This window comes from Monodelphis domestica, chromosome 2 (assembly GCF_027887165.1).
Source record: "Monodelphis domestica isolate mMonDom1 chromosome 2, mMonDom1.pri, whole genome shotgun sequence".
Lineage (NCBI taxonomy): Eukaryota > Metazoa > Chordata > Mammalia > Didelphimorphia > Didelphidae > Monodelphis > Monodelphis domestica.
Window position 1 is genome coordinate 397,340,070 of NC_077228.1, and position 25,953 is coordinate 397,366,022.

The 25,953-nt window shown below is 37.1% G+C and overlaps 1 protein-coding gene across 5 annotated transcripts in view; it reads left to right on the forward strand.

Moving 5' to 3' along the window:
- The window catches only part of NCOA7 (nuclear receptor coactivator 7), a 226,356-nt gene that overhangs the window by 139,247 nt on the left and 61,156 nt on the right, over positions 1 to 25,953 (forward strand). The window contains exon 2 of one of the 5 annotated variants that reach the window (XM_007484513.2): positions 1,573 to 1,716. The exons of the other annotated variants lie outside the window; for them this stretch is intronic. Coding sequence (XP_007484575.2) covers positions 1,614 to 1,716 — 103 coding nt within the window. The 5' untranslated portion in view covers positions 1,573 to 1,613. The remainder of the gene's footprint in view (positions 1 to 1,572; positions 1,717 to 25,953) is intronic. 5 annotated transcript variants of the gene reach the window in all.

Below are 25,953 nucleotides of genomic sequence, written 5' to 3' on the forward strand. Positions count from 1 at the left end.
AAACTCACTGCAAAAAGCCCTGTGCTAAACTTTGAGGATGCTAAGATTTTTTAAAAATACAGTCCTTGATTTTGGGGTGCTTACATTATTGTGGATGAAATGAGACTCTTACACAAGTAACCCTAATACCAGTTACAGTGATCAAGGTCATAGGTGAGATCAAACCAAGTGGCCTCCTAAGAAGAGGGAGGAATCACTTCAGGGTAGGGTTGGTGTGACTGTGGAGGGTGGGGACTTCATTGAGATAACACCTAAGCTAGGCTTTGACTAATGAAGAAGATAATAGCAGGCACATGGAATTGTGGGTACAGATGTACAGAGACCCAAGAGAGCAAGATGAGATTTCAGAATGGTGAGTAAGTCATTTTGACAGGAGCACAAAGTGAAGAATGATATAAGGATGGAAAAATAGGTTGATGTCAGATTGTGGAGTCCTTAGAATGCCAGGCTAATGAGTCTGTTTTATTCAGGGAGGAGTAGGAAGTTAATGAAGGCTTTTTAGCAGAGGAGTGATGTGGTTTGACCTATGCATTAGGAAGGTTACTTTGGCAACCATATGAAGGTTGGATTGGAGAGAGAAGAAGCCAGCAGGGTATGAAGTGGGTTGGTAGCAGTATGAATAGAGAGTAGAAGGCAGATACAAGCAATATTGCTAAGTTAGCATCTATAGAACATGGAGAATGAATAAGGAGGAGATAAAGAGAATCAAATATGATTCTCAGGTTTCAAATTTGAGACACTAACTCCTTACATCTGCCCCAATAGTGATATATTGCTGAAAGCCTCACTTTTAATTCTGGTTTGTTTTGCTTGTATTCTGCTTGTATTCTGAGACCTTCCAATTGCTTTCTAACTAGATTAAGTATGATTTGTCAAAGATGAGAGCCACACTAGTCCAGAAGCTGACAATCATACAAATAGAGCATAAAAGTATCGTGGCTGCCAAAGAAGTTGATGACAAGTAGTTTGTTCTGGAGTTTGAGATCTCACACCATGTCACCTGACTGATAGACTCATTAGTACTGCCCAGACAGTAGAATTGATTGACAGTTTTTGTTCTTGTGTTGCTGATAAAAATCTTTGGTTGTGACAGGTTTCTTGAAGCAAGTTGACCTGATCTTGGTCATCTTGAGTTGTTTTGTTTCATTTTCTATAGCACCCTTGAAAAAATGGTTTCCTTGGGTAGAGTCAGCCTCAGACAGTGATTGTGCTTCTGTTTCAGGGACACTTTATGATATTTACTGATTACTGAATGAAAAGTCCATTCTAATATCCAGTTCCAGATAATAGTAATAACAACTAACATTTATATTCCACTAGCACTTTATAGATGGTACCATATTTGATCATATAATCCTTACAGCATCCCTGTGAGGTAAATGCTACAAATATTGTGATTATGCTTTATCATACAGATGAGTATCCAGAGGATTGAGAGCATTTAAAGGGCTTGCTCAGTCATACAGCTATTAAGTGTCTGAGGCAAGATTTGAAATCAGGTCTTCCTGACTCTAAGGTTGACATGCTTCATCTCTGATATATCTAACCTTGGGTTCCTGTCTACTTTTCTAGATCAGCGCTTTCTAAGAATCTTCTTGAGTTGAGCTCTCATAATGGAAACATGCTTCTGGAACAGTGATGAATATGTAGTCCCTGAAGTTCATTTCTTCATCAACCAGTATTATTGTGTTTTCCATGTGAAGAAAACTATGCTAGGTGAGGTTACACAAAGATAATTAAGGTCCCTGTTGCCATGAGTGTATAATTTAGTGGGTGGAAGTTGGCCCATATACAAAAATGCAATATCTATAAAATAAGTATTATAACCCCATACAATAACTATAGTGCACAATGTAATGATAAAAGTATGAGAGGGTGAAAAAGGGGGAGAGAGAGGGAAGAGTATACAAAGTCTAAAGAAGGACACAATATTTTTAACCAAGGGGATCAGGAAGGACTTATTGAAAAGGTTTCATTTGACCTCAGAGATAGAGGAAAGGCTTCCCAGGCATAGGAAATATTGTGAGCAAAGACATAGAAAGGCAGAATAGGTGTAGGAGAGACACCAACAAGTCTACTTTGGCTGAACTGTAATCCATGTAGAATGGAGGAGTCCTGTGGGATAAGTCTGAAAAATAGGGAAGCCTTCAATGTCATGCTTAGGGGGTTTCCAGCCTTGCTCATCTTGAATTTCTTGTGAACTTGCTGTATAGTTGAGGTCATATCTTATAGAAACACATCATGATGTAGAATTTCACTGAGATGTGAGTAGTGCACAGTTGACAGTCATGCCCATCCTAGCAAAGCCTTGGAAATAAAATACCTAAGTAGTTGCTACAGATCATTTTTACCTCATTTCTGAAGAACTATAACAATTATGATATATTTAAAAGTATGAGATGCTTCCTTAGAAATTCTTATGGTAAAGGGGAAATTTTTATAAAAATCCTCCCAGTTGATTAATCTCACTAGGCATGCCATTAGGGGCCGAGCTCAACAGTCATTCACAACTGACTGCTGTCAGGCCTTTGCTCTGGTGCCCAGAATCTAATCTATTATATTTTTAACATTCTGTTCCTTTTATCTGAGATTAGAGACAAGTCATCCTCACTTTCTCCAGAGTAAAAAAGGCATGAAGTGTCATTTTTGACCAGTAGGTGGTGCAATAAGCCTTGTGTTTTCCATGTTTTCTTCCTGAGGCTCTGATGATTATTGTATATACTTTATATTCTGTACCCAGTACTCATTAAGATATGAGCATCATTTGAAGCCTTGGCTGCATAATGTTTTCAGATAATGTCTACAGAAAACAATAAACCTATGATGAATATTTCCTTGGGTCCTCCTAATTACAAAATAATGAACATAATTTTTAAATGTAATTTTAGGAATGTTTGGGGAAATTAATTAAAGGTTATTTGATTAGATTGCTTAAACTCTGCCCCCTTCCCCAGTTTTCTGTTTGCTAATTAACTGGAGTTAAACCACAGATGAAAATCATTCTCTGCTGTAGCATAGTTTTTCTAGCTGCTTGAGCATCATTCCCAAGTTATCCAAGATTATATTTTTCAATTTCAGCTACTTTAACAAACATTTGTAAGCAACTTCTATGTTTAGAGCACTGTTCTGTGGAAATATATAAAGATTAAATAAGATAGTCCCTGTTATTTGCTAGGGGATACACCATAGAAGTAGTTAGCTAGGTGACTTGGGTAGAATAATGGAGTTGAAGTCAAGGAGGCCAAGTTCAAATCCTACTTAAGATATTGTTAACTTTGTTATTAATGGGCAAAGCACTTAGTCTTTTTCTACTTCCCTTTCTTCATCTACTAATGGAGAGAATAATGGTATGTATTTTACATGGCTGTTGTGAGGGCCAAATAAAATAATATATATAAAGCACTTTGTAAACTTGAAAGTGATATATAAATGGTAGTTATTATTATAATCTTTTGTCTGAAACTCAGTATTTCCTGCTTAATAATTTCAGAAAGAGTATAGTGGGTAAAATCCTAATTCATATATCATGGAAAGGTCACTAGAAGTATACTAGTACTAGAAATGGTGATGACTGTAAAAGGAGGGAAATATATTATTTAATTGAAGCAGAGATAATCAGTTCTAGTTTTATCAAAAGTCCTTTCCAGCTCTAAAACTATGTATCTAGACCAGACTTTTCATACTTCAGTTGTTCTAGATTTACAATTTTTCATTCTTGTTTTATGTTCTTAATGTACATAAGATAGGTATCAGAAAATAAAATATTTATTGCTTATATATTTTCACTATTTGAATTACATTTGACTTTCACAAGCCTATGGTAGCTCAATAAATTTATCGATTTGCTTTCCATTAAGTGCAACTTAGTAAACATTTATTATGCACTTAAAATGTATTTTGGGTACTGAGGTTACAAATATTTAGAAAAAGAGAGTTCTTACCCTCAATGAACTTATATAGTGAGACACATGAACACAGATAAATACAATAAAAGGTGTTTAGAACAAATCTAGAATCCAACAGACAGCCTAGGAAATTTTGAGAAGGTAGAGATTTTGTGTTGGTGAGGATGAAACAGGATACGAGGTAGTTGCTGAGCTTAGCCTTAAAGAGAATTCTTTTTTTTTTTCAAAGTCCTTACCTTCTTTCTTACCTTACCTTACCTTCAATACTGTGTATTGATTCTAAGGCATACCAACAATAAGGGCCAAGCAATGGGGTTTAAATGATTTGCCCAGGGTCACATAGCTAGGAAGTGTCCAAGGCCAAATTTGAAAAACCTCCTATCTCTAGAACAGGCTCTCATCCACTGAGCCACCTAGTTGCCTCCAAAAAGCATTCTTAATGGCAGTAATGAGAACTTGAGTGAACTCAAGAAATAGCATGGTGAGTTCAGGGAACTGCAAGTAGTATAGTTTGGTTTGTCATTTATTAAATGAAGGGCAATGATATGAAATAAGGCAGGAAGGGTGGGTTGGAGCCAAATTGTGGGAGACCTTAAATACTAAGCCAAGAAGATTGTGGAAGTATTTGTTTTTTGACTCTAGACACAATAGGTAGCCAGCCACCATAATTCCATTATTTAATTTATTGGTCAGAATTATGTCATAAAAAACTATTTACTGGAAAGAATAAATTCTACCTTAGTTATTATATTATTTGTATGCACTTCCTTTCCTAATAAGTTGGAATGGGAAGTCATATACATATAAATATAATTATAACCAAAAGAAGAGAAAAAAAAGGATTTTAGATATCACTGATTTGGAATGGAGCATACAAATATGACTGCTAGCCTTTCAGAGCTACTTCTCCCTCTAGTTCAGAAGATTATGCCACTGAAAGATGTTAAAGAGAGACTGGTTGATGAAATTCCTAAAGTCCAGGTTCTAGACAGTTCTGGAGATTAGGGGTTCAACTTAATCTGCTCACCCAGAAGTAATCTGACTTTGGAGAGTTCACTCATTAAATTAGGAAATGGGATATTAGTTTTTTAATTTTTAGAATTTAATTTTAAAATTTACCCTTTTTAACCTATACTAACTTCCAAGTGTTAACAGATTATTATGTCAACCATTCATTTATTCAAAAAAGCATTGATTAATGTCCTCTATATGCTAGCTACTGAAAATATAAAGAGAAATACAAAACATTTCTGACCTTGAATAACTTATACCTTATTAGAGAAGCAGCAGATGAATATATAAAAGAAATTTAAAACAGAAATGCCCTTTCAAAGCCAGAGAACACCTCTCGATGTTCAAAAGAATCCTGAAGAGTTTGAAGAAGTTTTTCTCCCCCCATAAAATGTAACCTATAATATATATAACCTATTCTTCTACCACCATAGGATGCTATGCCTAGCCTTCAGTTCCATTTATCCACTTAATATCATTAACTTTTACAAAGATATTTACTTTAAAGATACAGCAAGAACACATACAGGCTTCTCCCAACACTTTGGGGCATCTCTTCCTCATACTACTTGTAGTATGGTGGAGTAGTTTTAGCACTAAGTTCAACCTTATGTAACATTAGACACATCAAATTTGTCTAGATGGACCATCACTGCCAAATGGAAGATTTAGCTACAATTTGAGCTGAGGTTCGAAAAGTCATTCTCAAAAGTTTCTCCTTAACTTCTTGGGACAATGATGTTTCCAACACCTACCCTAAGTACTGACTCCAATATTCTCAGGCTTGCTATCTTGATCAAGTTAGGACACTATGTTTCCTGCACCTAGACCAAAAAAGAATGAATGAAAAGGCCTATTTCATAGGAGATCTTATAACCTTGGAGGGAAAGAAAGCCCTGAGGCCCTTTCCCTTATCACCTGGTCTCTCACATGATACCAAAGGAGAAAGAGTAACTTAACTCTCTCAGATGCAAATAGATCAAAGAAATAGCAGCTGAAGCTTACAGGTTTGGGATTTTTTTTTTTTAAGAGACAGACAGTTCCATTATTTACATAGTCAGTTGAAGGAAAAAAAAGAGCTTCTCAGCCAACCAGAACCAGTTACATAATGTCCACACAGTCTCTCCAAGGCATTTCTTTTACACATCATTACAAATTTCTTGAAAGCAACTCCTTAGCTTCTCCAAGGGTAGAGGTTGCATTAGCCAGGCAAGTTGATGGCATCTGCCAGGAAGAAAGAGAGAGAGAGAGAGAGAAAGAGAGAGAGAGAGAGAGAGAGAGAAGAGAGAGAGAGAGAGAGAGAGAGAGAGAGAGAGAGAGAGAGAGAGAGAGAGAGAGAGAGAGAGAGAGAGAGAAGAAATAGAAATATTTTTAATTTTTTTAGTGTGAATTTAATTATCATAGACAATTTAAGAGATAAAGAAGCACAGGGAAGAGGATGATAGGTTATGCAATTCTGCCATAGAGAATGTTTTATTTATATATTTATGTTTATTTAATTTATTTTTATAGATAGGACTACTCAATTTGTAGTTCCTTTTATACCTCCCCTTCCATCTTTTTTTATAGGGAAAATGGTAAGTAGGTCATTTTGACTAAAAAAAACATTTTCTTCCCATTGAAAGTTTACTTGGAAAAATCAAATGAATAAAGGAATTGTTGAGCACAGATCCAGAATAAAGAGAGCTAGAGGTATTGAAGAGATGCTTAACTCAAGGTATGATAATTTGAGGCACCGAAATAGGGACATACAAGCTCAAGCAACCTTGTCTGATTTGTTAGCAGGTCACCTAAAAACTTATGTGTTCTACCACCTGTTAGTATATGCCAGCAATGGGGAACCTTTTAGAGATAAAGTGCAAGACCCCACCCTCACCCCACCTTCCAGACCAAGTGTCTTGCCCATGTGCCCCCCCCAGCAAGAAACCATATTCTGTGCCCCTTCCCCCCACTGAGTACCAGGCTCACCTTGCTTCCCCCCCCCCTTACTCCACCCTGGGGAGGAAGAAGCACTCCATTAGACTGCTGGGGGCTGGGGGGGGGGGGAGGTAGTTAGGCTTGGAGAGAAGGAGAGGTGAGGGGTGTGAGCACTCTACTCTGCTCCCCCTCTATAGTTATGTGAGCTATGATCCTCTCAAACCTAGCTCCTCTCTAAAGTGGAAATTGGGGGGAACCTTAAAAATTTTAAAGTACACCCTCTTTAGCCAATATTCAAGGAACTAGAAGCCATTTCAAATGCAATGCCTTATTGAGAGAGGGAAAAAAAAAAGCAAGATAGCCCCAGTTTACAAGAAAACCCCTTATTTATAGGAAAATATAACTCTCAGGTTAAATGCCGTCATCCTGACACATTCACCCCATCACATTCCAGCCTTTTTGAAGTGGGTATCCTCCAAATTAACCTTTTTAGCAAAAGGTTGAAGTCAGGTTTTAATCTAGATGCCGGACTGATTGGGAGATTGCTATCTCTGACGAGCCACTATTGTGTTTTCCAGAGGTTCTATCCTACCTGGTCTCTTGGGCCAGCACCTCTCTGAATGCAAATTGAACAGGCTAGGTTAGTAAGAGGTGTGGGGATTAAGAATGCAAATTAAAGCAGCCCAAGGTTTGCTTGTGAAAGAAACTGGGGACGGACTAACTCCTACTGGGGAGAGGGAGAGGGGAGCAGCCCAGCTGAGTCCTTTTGGCTTTCTATTTAGGAACTCTGGTGAACTTTGTGGCTGCAGGGACCAGTGTACTGGCTACTTCGAGCACTGGGTCCTTTGTATGTGTGCCCACAGAGAGTTCTGTGCATGTCATCTCTGGCACATATGCCATAGGTTCTCCATCAAGGTTATACACCTTCCAGGTGGAACTGGGAAAGTTCACACTTGGAAGCCAGTCATCTACTCCAACCTATTATCTGATCAATCAGCCTGAGCAGGAATCACTCCTAGAATATATCTGAGTCAAAGTATTGTTCCATTCAGTTTTAGAAATATTTACAAAGCATTTAAAATATTTAAAGCATTTTGCTACATCCTGGAGGAAAGATAAAGACACTGTTACTACAAAAGGCCTATAATTTTTCACCACACCCACTATAGCAAATTCCTTCCTTCCTTCTTTCCTTCCTTCCTTCCTTCCTTCCTTTCTTCCCTTCCTCCCTCCCTCCCTCCCTCCCTTCCTCCCTCCCCTACCTTCTCTCTTAGAATCAAAAAAGTATCAGAAGAGCAGTAAGAACTACACAATTGGGGTTAAGTGATTTGCCCAGAGTCACACAGCTAGGATGTTCTAAATCCAAATTTTAACCTGGGACTTCCTATCTTCAGACCTGACACTCCTTACACTAAGCAGCCTTGCTGCTCCAGATTGCTTCCCTTCTGACAGCTTGTTACCCAGTTTTCTTTCTTTTGTATCAGATCTCTATACCTCAATTAAGGCTAAGGGCTTAATCCACTGACCCAGAAGAGGTTTGTTTGTCCATTTTTCTCTGAGGAAGCTTTGTTTCCTCCAGAGCTATAGATAACCTTGATAGTGGGATTAACTGTCATGGATTCACTTATTCATACCCACTGTCAGTTCCAGTATTGATATTACTTTTGTAACAGTTAAAATTTAGGAATATGGGGAGACTGAGGCATCTGAAATTAGTTTCTCTCTGCAAGGAGTATTATATTTTTTAAAGGTTTATTAAGGATTAAGGATTAAAGAATATACAAGTAAGAAACATGTGCCTAGGCCAGAGGCCTAAACAAAATAACCTCACATCATGGAAGAGATGCCTCTGCTCCAAAACGGAAGTCCAAAAGAGCGAGAGAGTCAAAAACCTTTGCCACCAGCTTAAATCCTTCCTTGATCTCTGCCCACAGGAGAATTCCTGTGAGATTACAAAGCATCTTGGGGAAGTGGAACAAAGGCTTGTGGGGATTGTAGTCCTGTATTCGAGTCTATTTTTTACACTTTCGAGTCCACTGAGTTTTGACTATTTGATCCCTTAGATACACTTTTTCTCCTATCTAGATGCTACAGGGTCTCAAAAATTAACCCTTCAGCTCTATAGAATCTAACCATTATTATTCCTCAAACTAGACCACTAGGAGCTGGTATCTTAGAGTTTGATGCACTCATGGGTGATTTAACCTTCCACTGTCCTGAATACCCACATCTGACAAAGTAAATCTTATGTACCACTTTTCATTCTCACTCTCTTAAACACAAAGCCATTGCCAGGGTTCCATGCTCCTTGATACTCCCTTTTTCTTTTTCCTCCCATATGTAAAGTCATTTATCTACACATCCATTATACTAATTCATACTCACATTCTTTTCTCTAACATACACATAGTGATTAGATCATTGCACCAACTTCACAAACTTGGAAATAATATCAGCAACCTTTGCTTTTCTCAATTATCTGCATTAAGATAATGTCTTCTTGTTTCAAAATATACCATAAAATAGTAGACTACTTATTGTGACACAGTCTTCGTGGTATAAAGATTAAATTTAATATCTGAATACTCCAAGTATTATTTTAATTCTATTTATTAAAATCAACTTAGTGCAAAGAAAAAATTAAGGAAAAACAACAACAAAGAAACCTAGCCAGCAACTTCCTTCCTCCACACCAGTCCAGCCAGAGAGGGGTAGGAGAGAGTACCAGCATGGAGGAAGTCAAAACTGAATACCAAATTAGCCCATGATGCATGACAGGAAAAGGAAAAGGGGACTGTGGGAATCTAGGGTTCAAGATTCTAAATCAATACATTGGCATAACTATTTAACCTTTCAACCCTAGCTTAATCAGAGTCTAAAATAAACTGATTCATACATAGGATACTACTACAACATTTTGCCCAAGTCAAATGTTCCTGTCTTACTGGAACTATTGTCATTAGTGTCCATCAATGTACTATAAAAGACTGTCCAAATTCCCTTGTTATTCATGAATGATAGATTGACAGGATTTTGCCATCATTCTAGATATTTACATGTTTGAGATTATTTTATTGTAGTGGTATTAGTTTTTCCACTAAATACCTGTACTCATACCTCATTGTGGTATAGAGGCCACCCTAAATTCTTAAATTACACCAATAGAAAATAAGCACAAGCAGATCTTACCAAGTTCAAGTAATGGACCTGCAGAAGAACAATATATGTCTGTGGTATGAGGAGAAGCCTAAATAAGTCTGGAAAGACTCATAACCAGGTAGGCATAATGTGATACATTTTTTGCCCACTCAATGACCATCTGCTAAATGATAGTTGGAGAAACAATCTATATTTGCAGAGGCATCTCTCCTAGTAATGAAATTGCAAAATTTCTTAGTTGGAAGGATTTTCAGGCTATCTAGTCCAAATTAAACATAGCCAGTGTAAGGAATTAAATTAAGGGTTTGACTAAATATATGAGAGTTCTAAATTAATACTGTGGTCACCAATTTAAAAATATTATAGCTCAAGCCAAAATTGTCTTTTAGTAGCTTTATTTACAAAGAGGTGTAAAGAGTGAAAGTAGAGAAATGTAAGAAGAGAGCAGAGAAGATGTTTAGCCTATCACACTGAATGTTCCTCCAAGCCCAGCTCAGCCCAGCCTATCAGGGCTTGTTAACCCTCAACTGGAGGACTGGGTGTTCCATCCACATGGCCTCCTCCAAAAGGGGAAAGCCTCTCCATAAGCTAGGAAAGGAAGGCCAGCTTCCTTTCTCACCCAAGATGGACTCCAAAGGAGAAGATCCAGGAGCAGTCCTTCCAGAAGCAGTCCAAGAGCCAAAGTCTGAGTCTAAGACAACTTACCAGAAGAAGATCCAAGCCGAAGATCAAAAGAGCAGTTCCAAAAGCCAAGGTCACCTCCAAAAGGCAAGTCACCATCAAATGCTCCAAGATGAATACTGAAGCCAAAGACCCCTTTTACAGGAAGTTTGGGACTTTTTTTAGTCCTTTTCCCACATCATTTCCTATCCCTTTCCCTCTTTACCAATTAAAGGGGCCAATTATGACTTCCAAATTACATAGCACTTCTCAAGGGGCAATGTCTTTGGAATCCACCTCTCATCCTCTGAGGGTGTAACACGTTTCTTACTGATTTGAGTTAAAAGAATGGAGCTCTCCAAGTAAGTGACTTGTGAACCCTCATAGTATTTGGTTTTTGGTTGATTAACTCAAAATAGACAAAGAGAATAAAGAATTCCTTTTCACACCAGCAAATAGCTATCTAGGTCTTTACTTGGAGAATTTTGGTGAGGGGAAATCCAGTATTTTCATGACTCATTCTACTTTTAGATAATTCCAATTGTTGGAGGGGTTCTATCTTACATAAAACCTAAATTTGCCTTTTTGCAACTTCAACTCATTTCTCCTAATTTGACCCTCTTACTGCATTCAGATCAAGTCTGATCCTTTCCCATATCAAATCCTTTCACATAACTTGAAGACAACTAACAGGTACCCCACAAATCTTCTTGAAGTCTTAAAATAATGGCCTATGTTACTTTAGGAGTCATCCTATGACATTCAGTGACATAATATCTAATAGCAAAGTCCTTTAAAGATTATAAGTCATTCACACCATTACTGCCTTTAAAAAAATATCCAAACACCAGTTTCCTCTTTTCATCTGTGAAATTTCTACCCATCTTTTAATATAACCCAAATGTTACCTCCTAGAAAGCCTTTCCATATCCCTCTGGTTGATAGTTATCTTTCCTCTCAGACATCAGAAAGCAATTTGTTTTACAATTCTCAGATGGACTTATCATGTAATATTTTTGTTTCATGGGTCTCCTATAATATGATATCTCCACTCAGCTACACCCAGGTTAATGGTGTTGTTTGGATCCATTTTAATTCACAGCATCTAGCCCTAACCAATAACTCTGGTTAGAGCAAATCAGATGATTCGTTAAATCAGAGCAACAGAAGTTCATTAAAACAGCATAGCAAAGTAATTGATAAGAAATTAAATTGGGTATTAAATTACCTTGGCACCCATTCTATATGGTTGGTACCTCCAGATGCTTTCCAGGAGAGCTAGTTAATGCCTTGTTGAATCCCTCTATCTCCCCTAAGACAATAGGAAAAGGATACATAGAGTCCAAACAGATTCTTCTTAATCACTTCCTTTAATATCTCAGCATAGGTCAGTCTTAAGGATGCTAACCATTTACATACTGAAACCCTAGGCTACAGTTCATACTAACATCATTAAGGTCTGAATGTTATTTTGGCTATGGGTACAATTTTATTTGTTTCTTTGCCTTCAAGCTACTTGACCCTACAAGAGACATTTATTTTTTTTTAAGTAAAGTATACCATAAATATGAATTCTCAATAAAAAGCTATTCTGGGTGATATTGCCATGATATCAAGCTCATTTGTACCATTCTAGAAGGTGCAGCCCAGAGAATTTCCCCCAGTCAATGAGGCTTTCTCTTATAGCCACAAACACTAAAGGAATTCCTTGGGGTTTATCTATGGACACACAATCCTACATCTGACATTATAGCTATTTCTTTTTTTTTTCATTGTAAGTTATTTATTTAGTCAATTTAGAACATTATTCCTTGGTTACAAAAATCATATTCTTTCCCTCCCTCCACCCTTCCCATAGCTGACATGCAATTCCATTGGGTATTTCATGTGTCCTTGATCAAAATCTATTTCCATGTTGTTGGTGTTTACATTAGGATGTTCATTTAGAGTCTACATCTCCACTCATACCCCCTCAAACTACGTAATCAAGCAGTTGTTTTTCTTCTGTTTCCACTCCCACCGTTTTTCCTCTGAATGTGGATAGTGTTCTTTGTCATAGATCCCTCCAAGTTGTTCAGGATCATTGCATCACCACTAATGGAGAAGTCCATTACATTCGATTACACCACAGTGTATCGGTCTCTGTGTACAATGTTCTCCTGGTTCATTATAGCTATTTCTGTGAATATCTTAATCCAAATTAAATAATATATATAAAACTAAAAGTGCTCTGTAAATCTTAATTATTATTATTATTATACTCTTATGAAACTCTTTAAAGCAGAGGCTTTTTTCTTCTCTGCCAAAGTCTAATATAATGTTCTATATATAGCAGGTAATTATAAACATTATAAAAAATAGGCAATTCAACAGGATAGTGAAGGTAATTAACTACTCATAAAAAAATTCCTTATGATTCTCTTTTCCTTTTGAGCACTTGTAAGCTCAGAATAAAGTTATGAAGATTTGACCTAGGATCTTATTTGTCATCTCCCTGTAGTCTAGAAGAAATAAGATTGTCTTAAATTTTATACTCGGAAATTCATTTGAAACCTTTCTCTTCAGTTTGTGAAAGTAAAAGAGAAGAAAAATTTTAGATTACACTAAAGCATCTCCAAATTGTATTCAGAGAATAATGAAAAGCAAAAATACTGACTGTGGGATCAATTTTTTTAGTGCAAAGAGTTAGTATCACTAACATAAGACAAAGGAAACAGAATATTAAGAGTGATAATAAGACATTCCTGGGGATATAAACCAAAGCTGGGTCTAAAAGGAAACATTTTTGTGCAGAGTATGACATTTAAGCAACTCTCTATTCTTAATTTCTTCATTGTCTTTGCTTTCAAACCAAATCTTAATGTCTAACTAATCAAGTTAAGAAGAAACTTAGTAAGGGCAACTATGTGGCTTAGTATATAGTGGGCCAGGCTTGAAGATGGAAAGTCCTGGATTTAAATCTGGCCTTAATACTTCCTAGCTGTGTGACCTTGGGCAAGTCACTTAACCCGTTGCCTAGCCCTTACCATTCTTCTGCCTTAGAACTGATCAATTCTAAAACAGAAGAAAAGGGTTTTATAAAAAGGAAAGAAGAAACCTAATAGAAAAATCATTAATAAACAGAATTTTGTGTTTTTCCTTTGCTGGATTATCACTGTTTACCATAATAGCAAAGTGACCACTAGTAACTTAAGAAAATTCTTTGCTACCATGACTACCTACCCAGACATTCTTCCATACATTAGTCTGCTTATCTTGGTGTTTTTAACCACAAGTATGAAAGCTGCATGTCTGCTTTCCTGTCTTCATTTTCCGTGGCAAGTACACAAGGCCAAGGTTATGTTACTTTAGCCAGATTTATAGCTACACATAAGCAGGTCAAGCAAAAAGTACTATTAATGACATTCTGTTCAAAATTACACAAATTTGGGAAATGTCATGCCTTACCAGACAATGAACACAGATGGATTTTTATCCAGAATGAAGTTGCCTGACTCTTACTTTATTTTCTCTTGGACCGTCTTTTAAAAAATTGACCTTTTAAGTTTTTTAAAATTACATGTAGAAATAATTGTTAACAATTATCTGACATTTTGTAATTCGAGTTCTATATGTATATGCTTAATAACATTTCAACTGGATTAATATAAAAAGCAGCGTCAGGCCAAAATTAGCTCTAAAAACTGGGATATCCCAAATGTTTAAGGTAGGAGACTTGATATGGTTTAGTTTTGAAAAAAAATTGCTAAAAAAAACTTTAAGTAATTTTGTCATTTTTCTTTTAAAAATTAAATCATATTAATCCAACATCTCATTTTTTTAAACTCTTACCTTCTGTCATAGTATTAACCTAAGGCAGAAGAGCAACAAGGACTAGACAATAGGGGTCACACAGCTAAGAATTGTATGAAACCAAACTTGAAACCAGGACCTCTAATCCTGGAGCTCTATCTACTATTCTACCTTGCTCCCTCAAACATCTCATTTAAAAAAAATGACAATGACTAATCCTCGCTTGAAAGGCAATATGAAAGGACAGTGGGCTAACTTTGGAATCAGGAAGAATTGGGTGCAGAATCTACCTTAGTCATGCTGTCCAGATGACTATAGGCAAGTCATTTAACTTCTCAGATCCCTCAAGCAACTTTCTAAGGATATAATTTTAAAACAAATTACCAATTTTCATGCTAGAAGTTCTCTACACCAATTAAATCATTGGTTCTCCTGCTCCCTCTTCCCCTAGATGATCCCACCTACCTTTCCTTTCCTACCACATAGCTTTGATCCAAATCATATAATTTCATAGTATTTTGAATAAGTATGTGTAACCAAATCCTATTACAAAACCATAAAACCATCCAGTCAGTTGTAGGCTCCAAGATTTAAATTTTGAAGGGACCTTAGAGATAATCAAATCCAGCCACCTCGTTGTAGAAATGAGAAACTGAAAGCTCAAAAGGTTGTCATTTGTTCAGTGTCACATATCTAATAGATAACTGACAGGATTCAAACCAGGTCTTCCTAACTACAAGTCCAGCATACTCTATTCATTATACTAGGTTGCCTCTCTCTTTCCACAGATGCAGATCATATGGTTGGAATTCATGAAAAATAGGACTTCACTCTACTATTATTAACTCCATGACTGTCAATCTATCTTACCTTCTCACTTAGAACATTGTTCCCATAGAACCAAACTACCTTCTGTTGTGTTTCACTTAACGGTCACATTTTTCAACCAGTTAATTAATGATAAGTATGTATGCCTGTACTACCACCTTAGTTATAATAATGGATTGGATTATAGGAATGAAGTTTTATAGCTCGTTATATATTGTCATATTGATTTTCAAAAAGATTTCATCAACATAAATCTTACATATAATGTCATTCACATTTCTTCACAAACCCAACAACCTTTCATTTTATACTTTTAAACTATCTTTGATAATTATGCATGCCCCAGAGCACCACCATTCTTTCAGTAACTCAACTTCCCAACTTCAATGTTATCTTTAACTCCTCAAACTCATTCACTCCATATATTCATTCAGTTGCCAAATCTTGTCATTTCTACCCCTATATCTCTTATATGTGCCACTTTCTTTCTACTCATATGGCTACCACCCTAATGCAGTCCCACATCAAATCTTACCTGAATTATTGCAATAGTCTCCCAATTGGTCTCTTTGCCTCTAGTTTCTCCCCTCTCTTGATTTCCATACAACTACCAGAGTGATTTTCCCTAAAGTACAGGTAGGACCATTTCATTTTCTTGCTCAGAAAACTCCAGTGATTCCATATTAACTCTAGGATAAATTATCAACAAAAAACCTTTTACAATCTGATTCCAACCTACCTGTCCAGCCTTGTTACACAATTCCTTTTTTATACACCTCATGGTCCTTTTGAATTGGCCTTGTTATTATTCCTCTCAAACAACATTCTGTTTCTTGTCTTCATGCTCTGATACTGGCTGATGCCCATGACTGAATACATTCCATTCATTCACTGCTTCCTAGAATCTGTAGCCTCCTTCAAGACTTGGCTCAAACACCATCTTCTACATGAGTTCCCTATTGTCCTCAGCTAGTGTGGCCCTCCCCATTCCAATACTTTGTGTTTATTTTATATGTAATTCTTTTCACATAGACCTTCTCTCTCAATAGAATGTAAGCTCCTTGAGATCAGGGATTTTTTTTTTATTTAATTTAGAATATTTTTCCATGGTTACAAGATTCATGGTCTTTCCTTGCCCTCCCCTACCCCACCCCCTGTATCCGACACTAAATTTCTCTGGGTTTTACATGTGTTATTGATCAAGACCCATTTCTATACCATTAATATTTGCACTAGGGTGATCATTTAGAGTCTATATCCCTAATCATATCCCCATCGACCCTTGTGATTGAGCAGTTGTTTTTCTTCTGTGTAAGTTCTGTGTAGTTTCTTCTGACTGTAGATAGCATTCTTTCTCATAAGTCCCTCTGAATTGTCCTTGGTCATTGCATTGCTGCTGGTAGAGAAGTCCATTACATTCGATTGTACCACAATGTATCAGTCTCTGTGTACAATGTTCTCCTGGTTCTGCTCCTCTCACTCTGCATCAATTCCTGGAGGTCATTCAAGTTCACATGGAATTCCTCTAGTTCATTATTCCTTTGAATACAATAGTATTCCATCACCAACAGATACCATAATTTGTTCAACCATACCCCAGTTGAAGGACATCCCCTCATTTTCCAATTTTTTGCTACCACAAAGAGCGCAGCTATGAATATTTTGGTACGTTTTTTCCCTTATGATCTCTTTAGGGTACAAACCCAGCAGTGCTATGACTGGATCAAAGGGCAGACAGTCATTTAGTGCCCTTTGGGCATGGTTCCAAATTGCCTTCCAGAATGACTGGATCAATTCACAACTCCACCAGCAATGTATTAATGTCCCAATTTTGTCACATCCCCTCCAACATTCATTACATGACTTTGCTGTCATGTTAGCCAATCTGCTAGGTGTGAGGTGGTACCTCAGAGTTGTTTTGATTTGCATTTCTCTGATTATAAGAGATTTAGAACACATGTTTTCATGTGTTTATTGATAGTTTTAATTTCTTTATCTGAAAATTGCCTATTCATGTCCCTTGCCCATTTATCAATTGGGGAATGTCTTGATTTTTTTTGTACAATTGATTTAGCTCTTTATAAATTTGAGTAATTAGACCTTTATCAGAGTTTTTTGTTATGAAGATTTTTTCCCAATTTGTTGCTTCCCTTCTAATTTTGGTTACATTGGTTTTATTTGTACAAAAACTTTTTAAATTTAATGTAATCAAAGTCATTTATTTTACATTTTGCAATTTTTTTCTAACTCTTGCTTGGTCTTAAAATCTCTCCTTTCCCTAACATCTGACATACATACTATTCTGTGTTCACCTAATTTACTTATAAATTCCTTCTTTAAATTCAAGTCCTTCATCCATATTGAGTTTATCTTGGTGTAGTGTGTGAGATGTTGATCTAAATCTAATCTCTACCATACAGGGATTTTTTTAACTTAACTAGGGAACTAGGTGGTACAGTAAATAGACCACTAAGCCTGGAGTCAAGGAGACTCATCTTTCTGAGTTCAGATTTGGCTTCAGATTTTTTATTAGTTGTGTGACCCTGGGCAAGTCACTTAACTGAGGCAAGTTGTTGGGATCATAGAGAGTTGAATACTACTGAAGAGCAGCATCCCTAGTATCTTGCGCATAATACGAATTTAACAAAATACTTATTTCTTTATCTCTGTGTTGTTTTGATTTGCATTTGTCTCATTTCTAGAGTTTATACACTTTTCAGGTAGACATGTAATTGTTTATTGGTTGATTATAAATAATTTGTGTTTCTCTTTTGAGAATTGCTTGTTCATATCCTTTTTCCAGATCTTTTATAAATCCGTATCAATTACAGATTGGAGATTGACATTTTTATCTATAAATATATCTATAACATCAGTGTGAGTACACCTTATGGCAATGCATATCACAACCTATCTATACTTTCCTATAATGGGAACTTTTGACTATATTTCTTATTAATTTTCCACATAGGACTTATCTTGTTCTGGGGTCCTTCTTTCTAAAGACCTTGACATTATGTGGAGCCAATGGAATATTCACTCTGACTGCATGCCTGGTCCACTTCTTCATTAACCTCATTATATACTTCTTTGATGACTTATTTTATGCAGCTTCTACTGAGCAGTTTCCTCCTGTGTTGGTAGTATGCATTGGGTAACCCATATATTTCATACTGTGGAAACTCTGGTATTCCATGAGATTTTGGTACAAGAGAAGTTCTTTCTTGCCTCTTAAATGGGATTTTATCCCATCAACAAAGTACTGCCATAGTTTTATTTAATGAGTTATAAACTTACCTTCAAAATTATCTCCTTGGGATAATGAATGAATAATTATGTTTGTAGTGCTATTCATGAGAATAAGCCTTCCAAAAAATAATATTGTCAGTTCTCTGGATTTGACTTGACTTCAGAAGAAAGCATGATTACTGCCCTACTACATGAAGCTGAAAGGGCCTACATTATCTACTTTACAAGTATGACATAGATTTTTAAAATGAGAAATTACCAGAAAGCAAAAAATTAATTAGCAAAAGGTGATATAGATTCAAGTCAGGAAATTAAAAATTAACCAAAACACCCATAAAAAGGAAAAAATTGGAAAATGAGATAGATCCTACTGCCTAGTCAACCACTTATGCTTCTAGATATAGTTTTGGCCAGGGCCTATGATTTATTCTGTGTTGAGAGCTGCCAGTAAATAAACACTTTCCACCAATGAAGACTGGAAGTTGTTCTGTAACTTATAGTCTCAAAGAGCTGATTGGGACATTAAAAAGTTGTGGCTTATCTAGGATCACACAGCTAGTATGTGTCAGTGGCCAGTGTAGGAGGCAGGTCTAGAAACTTATTTATCATGATTCTGTGACCAGCCTTCAATATACTATGCTTTATTGTCTCCCATGCTTCTTTGTATTGTATTTTCTATATTGTCATTGTTGCATCTACTTCTCACTACTCACTAGTAGGACATAAGTGTCTCTAGGAGAATGAAAGATCTATAAGAATCTAGAATTGTCTAAATTTAATTTGGGATCCTTAGCAGATAGCATAGTTTTTTTTTTTTACATGAATGTAGTAGGTTTTTCATAAATATTTACTGAACTATTTTCTCTTGTGGAAGTTTCAGTTTTTACCTGGAAAATCTTTTCCCCAAAGATGTGTATAACTTTCAGAATTTTAAAAATTAGAATGCTTCAAACTTACTCTGTAGCTTTGGTTGAATCACCCTAGGAAGTAAAAAATATGCGTCAACATCCTTGTGCCTAGAAACACAGGTGGCAATTCTTACTTCTCTTTTCAACTCTTTCCTTTTTAGACTCATGGTTCTCCTTTTCCTTTCCTGCCACATCTAATTGGTCACCAAGAAATTGATTCTGTTTTCAAGATAGTTTATTCATAGAATGACAAATGTTGGAAGGGATATGGAAAAATGGAGACACTGATACACTGTTAGTGGAAATGTAAGCCATTTTGGAGAGCAATCTGAAATTATGCCCAGAAAATTATAAAACTGTGTATACCCTTAAATACCACTTTGGGTCTATATCATCAGGGTAAAAATGAAAAAAACCTATATGTCCTAAAATATTTATAGCAGCTTTCCTTGTGGTGGCAAAAAACCAGAAACCAAATTTGTCAATTGGAGAATGGCTGAAGGAGTTGTGGCACGTGATTTTGATGGAATACTACTCTACCTTAAGAAATAATGAGCAGGTTAATTTTTTTAAAACATAGAAAGACCTACGTGAGATTATGAAAAATGAAATGAGTAGAACCAAGCGATCATTATATTCTACTACAGAATTAACATTTGAAGAATAACTTGTGAATTTGTACCCAGAGAAAGAACTGATAAATAGAAACAAGAAAGATATAGTTTATATATACCATTTTTTAAAAATCAAGCAATGCCTTCTCTAGTATGGGGAGGTGAGAGAGGGAGAGAGATACCTGAGAATTTTAATGTAATCAACAAAAAAATTAATTTTTTTAAAAGAAAATTTACTCCTTTCATTTTTCCCTCTCTCTAACTATTCCTGTTCTAGTACAGACCCTCCATACTTGGACCATCATAATAGAATTCTACCTCTAAATTCTCAGCTCTCCAATTCACTTTTCACTTTGCTGCCAGATTAATTTTTCTTATACATAGTTCTAGTCATTTCACTCCTCTGCTAAACCCCCTTCCAAGTCTCCTTGTTGCCTACTGGATAAAATTCAGTCTTTAGCTCTTCACAATCTGATCTAGCATTCTAGTCTTATCTTAAACTACTTTTTATCTCTTCTGTGTGTTCTGTTCTAGTCTATGCAAAAAGTATCTCCCCTGTCAGCAACTGAAGGCTTCCCCAATCAGTGTCATCAGATAACCCATCCAGGACCCTTTTAAACCCCAAGACCTATTTTGATGTGAGCTGGGGTGGGGGTGGGGGGGCTGCTTCTGAATCTAAAGAACTAAATAATAATGAGGTTTATGTCCAATGCCAGTAAGAACTAAGAGGCAAGCTAACAAGGAGTTGTTTTGTTCCCTTGGAGTTGATGGTATCTAACGTGTCCGGTGGATAAGTGGGAGAAGTGAAAAATCAGAGCTAGATATGTGGGTTTCACAGTCATCAGCGTGGGCACAAAGCTGAAAACATTATACTGGGCCCAATCAGCTCGCCTCTAGCAGGAACACGTGCTTAGCAGAAAGGAGCTAGGAGTCTTCCTCACTTGGGTCACATGGGATCATATGACATAAACTTAGAACTAGATAACAGATTGGTAGAAAACAGGTTTCTTTCACAAGCAGGTCATAAGGAAATTGGCAGAATGTCGTATTGGTTTCTGCAAAAGGCAGCTCTAGGAGGCGCAGTTGATCCTATGCTGGCCCTGGAGCCAGGAAGACTGGAATCCAAATCTTGCCTGAGACTCTTACTTGCTCTTATGACCCTGGGCAAATCTCTTCATCTCTGTCTCAGTGTTCTCACCTGTAATATGGGGCTAATAATATTATGAGGATCAAATGAGATCCTACTTAATAAATGCTTAGTACCTACCTTCTAGTATCCATAATTCTTTTTAAGGCCCTTAACTTCCACCTTAGAGTCAGTAGTGTGTCTTGGTTTCAAGGCAGAAGAATGATGAGGCCTAGGCCAGTGATAGAGAACTTTTTTGAACCCCCCCCAGACTTGCATGCCAGTGTCCACCCCCCATTGCATGCCATGCCCTGCCCCCAATTGCATGAAGTGCCCCACCCACCTCTGCATTGTGGGCAGGGCTGGGGGAAGGGCCGAGCTCCATGACCCTTCCCTTGTGTTTGGGAATGAGGCCAGGCTACCAGTCAGGGCCAGAGGGGCGTGGCCACTCCCTGGGCTCAGCCCCTGCCATGGTGGAGAAAAGCTAGAATGCCCCATCCCCTGCATTTGGGATGGGGGCCAGGCTCCCAGCAGGCCAAGCCAGAGTCCTAAGAGTGCCCATGGAGAGGTATCTTGTGTGCCATATTTGGCACGTGTGCCATAGGTTCTCTATCATGGGCCTAGACAATAGGGATTAAGTGACTTGGCCAGGGTCACACAATAGGGCTACCTACATAATTAAAGAGATTGTATAATCTTAATCAGATGATTCAGCAATATTGGTCCATTACAAGACATGGATTATAACTCCTTTTCCCTTTTTATTCATTCCTTAATGGTAATATTAGGAAAGCATTCCTATCCTACTTTAGGCTTCAGAAATACCAAGTAGAGTATCTATCTGGTCCACACTTCTGAATAGCTTTTTAGCTTCTAAGATCCTTGGAGTGAGTACCTATCAGGTCTAGAAAGTTTTTACCTGTCCCAAACGAGAGATACTAGAAATAGGTTGCTTCTGAGACTTGTAGAGAAATTCTGGCCATGTCTTTTTCACTGATGAGTTTCAAACTCTGACCTTTTAACATTTCCGTTTGTGTTGTGTTTGTGGTAAAAGAATTTAAATACTAACAAAATGTTGGATACCTTTACAAGCATCTTCCAAAACTTTGTTTTAAGTTGATTAGAATTTGTAATTCATTTTTCTTTAGAAATGATAACAAATCATGGAGAACCCAAGGTGTGAAATTCAAAGACCAGGGACAAGGGAAAAACGGAATGTTGAAGCTGCTATAAAATCCTTGGAAATGTTTTCTTTCCTTTATGAGCCCTAATGTAATAAAGGGGGTTTTTTGTGTGGGGAGAAAGGAGAGGGAGTGAATGGAGTCTTCCCTCCCTCAAGGCAAGAACAAAAGGAGGAGGAGTTGGTGTTGGTTTTTGGACCAAGAGGTAGAAGGAGGGTGAGTCTGTTCTTTCCCCCTTTCAGTCCCCTCACTAAGCCTGCCTATTCACTTCCCACTGCCAGGCTCTTTCTAAAAAGCAAGCTTCTTATTCTAGGGAGAAAGAAATCACTTGTCTCCCCCCTAAACTAAGCCCTTCACTTAGTCTTGAGTCAATTAAAGTTTACTAACAAGTTTATTCTAAACAACAGGGATGAAAAATAAGGTTGAATGACTGGTAAACTGGGATCAGGAGGGAAGAAGGGATCCCCAACTAGCTAAACCCTTCACCCCAAAGTTAGGCAACCCAGGTTTGGTGGCCTGTGCCCCTGAGGGGTTCAGAGTGATGAACCCTGGCTTTTGGCACAGCACAGCAGGTGTCTCAAGCCAAGGTGAAAAGGAGATTGTGTTAAATCTTCTTGTGGACTCCTTTTCTCCCAGGTCTCTGTCTACTCTTTGGTTTGGGAGGATTGTGATCAGTTTCAGGGAAGGAAAGATTTCTTGGATCAGGATCCAGTCAAAAATGGACCTTCTCCTTGGCAGTCTCAAAACAGAGAGAGAACAGACCAACTGATTCCTTCTGGTTTGTTCCCTTTCCCCAACGTTCCAAACCTTCTCATCACATCCACCCATTGCTAATGGAAATTTGCAGTCTCTCCAAGCTTTTTCATTTCAGAAGTCTCTGGATTTTTCTCTCTCACTAGGGACTGGCTTGCCTGATTGCATTGCCACTGCTTACAACCTATGACTTGCTTAGTTTTTAGCTCCTTCACTTACTACCTCACAGCTCCTTCAAAATCAGTCTCACATACAGACTTTTTGAAATTTTCAACCTTTTTTTCTGTTCTTTTTTAAAAGAACAATATACTGAGATTAAATGTAAAAGGTTTCCTCCTCCTTTTTTTTCATTTAGCTGTGTTTAAAGAAAGACAGAAGGGACAGCTGGGTGGCTCAGTGGATTGAGAGCCAGGCCTAGAGACGGGAGGTCCTAGGTTCACATCTGGCCTCAGACACTTCCCAGCTGTGTGACCCTGGGCAAGTCACTTGACCCTCATTGCCTAGCCCTTATCACTCTTCTGCCTTGGAGCCAATACACAGTATTGACTCCAAGATGGAAGGTAAGTGTTTGGAAAAAAAAAGGCAGAGTTATGGGATTATGGAATTTATAATTTGAATGTACCTTGGAGAACATCTAATCCAAATGTCAAAAATGGGTATCCAGATAAAAACTTAATTGGCAAATATTTAACAAAAGAAAAAAATGTTAAAACCAATAGAATATAGATAATATTAATGTGGTTTTCTAAGTTAATATGTAGCCCTCAGGGATATGTATGGTTTAGAGGCCTTCTTCCTCTTAAAAAAAAAAACAAAAAAAAACCTTCCCTTCCATCTTATATCAATAGTGTCTATTAATTCTAAGGCAGAAGAGTGGTAAGGGCTGGGCAATGGGGGTTAAGTGACTTGCCCAGGGTTACATAGCTAAGAAGTGTCTAAAGCCAAATTTGAACTCAGAGCCTCCCATCTCTAGGCCTGGCTCTTAATCCACTGAGCCACCTAGCTGCATGCAGCTTAGTGGTCTCCTTTCTATTTAAGTTTGACACCACAGTCTTATTCAACCCCTGACCTTATTGTGCAAGTGAATTATGTTGAGGCCCAAACATAAGTGCTTTACCAGTAGGCATCTGAACCCAGTCCTATCACTCCAAATCCAATGAATTTTCTATGACCTTAAGTGCTAGCTAAAACTGTAGCATAATTTATCTTAGTTTCATAAAACCAAAAAACATAATCAGGCTATTTAGACTCAGGAGCTAGAAAAGAAAAAGAAGATAGCATATACTCTGGGATTTGGGAAAAAGAACAGGATGGAACTCTTTTTTTCTTTAACCCAAAACATTAATTTTACCTAGTGAAGAAGAAAGATTACCATCAGAAAAATATTTCCCCTACCTCCAAGAACTATAATTTGAAACTTGTGGATGTTAGAAATTCTTGGCTTTTTAACTACTACAGCTGTAGTTTTTAAAACTACAGCTAATTAACTCTAAAGATACATTCATAATATAGGTTGATTTTAGGGCTAAAAACTAGGACAGCATTTAGAACTTGGATGACAACCAACCTTTGTCTTTAGTTTCTCTGGAACAACAACAACAACAATTATCACAATAATGGTTCTCTAGACCATCTAGATAGACCTCTAAATAGAAATCTTTTTTTACATGTTTCTTTTGATAAGAGAATAGCAGAGAACCCTCAGTGAAGGAACAGGGAAATGTCCTAAATGCCAGGGGCTTATGAGACCACACATTTTCCCCACGAATATCCAACATTTTAGATACCTTGACTCCCCTTAAGTTCACCTCCACTCAGTTGGACAGTTCCACTTTGGCAAAATTGTGAGAAGACATGGACTAGAAGTCTTCAGGATGGAGCAAGTATGGGTGAGTTATGATTCACAAAATTGGAGGGAATATCCAAATAGATCACAGATTCTTCTTAGCTCTTTGAGGTGACATGGTGCAGCAAAATGTACAATAGCTCTGGGACTGTAGGACCAGTTTAAATCCTACCTCTTTTAACCTTTCTGGGTCTTAGATCTCTTATCTGCAAAATAAGGATATTGGTTTCCGTGGTCTTTAAGGCAGGAGTGTGCTGGAGCTAGCTCTAACTGGTTCTCTAGTCTATTGTTACATTTTTATTGTGAGTGTTTATCCTTTAGAAATTGTCAGGTCAAGTCAGGACTTACTTTATTGGTTAGTTAACTATCTAGATTTAGGAAAATATTTGAGGAAATGTTAATAACATAGATTAAAAATTAAAGTATATAATTTTTTTAACCTGGAGTGTCAGTCAGTTGTTAAACTAGCACACCTCTGCCTCTAAGTTCCTTGCCAACCTACATCCTACAATGATCTTAGAATCTTACAAAGGCAGATAACTACAAGCTATAGTCTTCATATTAACTAGAGTAAACAACTTGAGAATTATATAGTAGGATTTTCCCTACAATTATTATTTTTTAAAAGCTCAAAGCCAATATCACTGTAATCCTTTGTCTTTAGTGTCCTCACAATGTTAGTTACTTTTATGTTCCAATTTATGGTAATACATGAAACCAATAGCCATAAAGATACCAGGCAAAGCTTCCCTAAACATTTTCCCAAATAATTAACAGAATGGATGTGAAAAACAACATGAAAAAATTTTTATTGCTTTTTATCTGCCTTCTTGCAAAAGACAGGACTCTAGCCTCTGCCAATGAGAATCTAATTCAATTTAATAAATATTTTTGACCTCTTTATACAGGTAATTCATTGGGTTAGTGAGATATAAAGATCAGGAGCTGTCAGTAGAGAGGACAAGATATAAACCCAAGTAAACATAATATAAAGTAGAATTTGC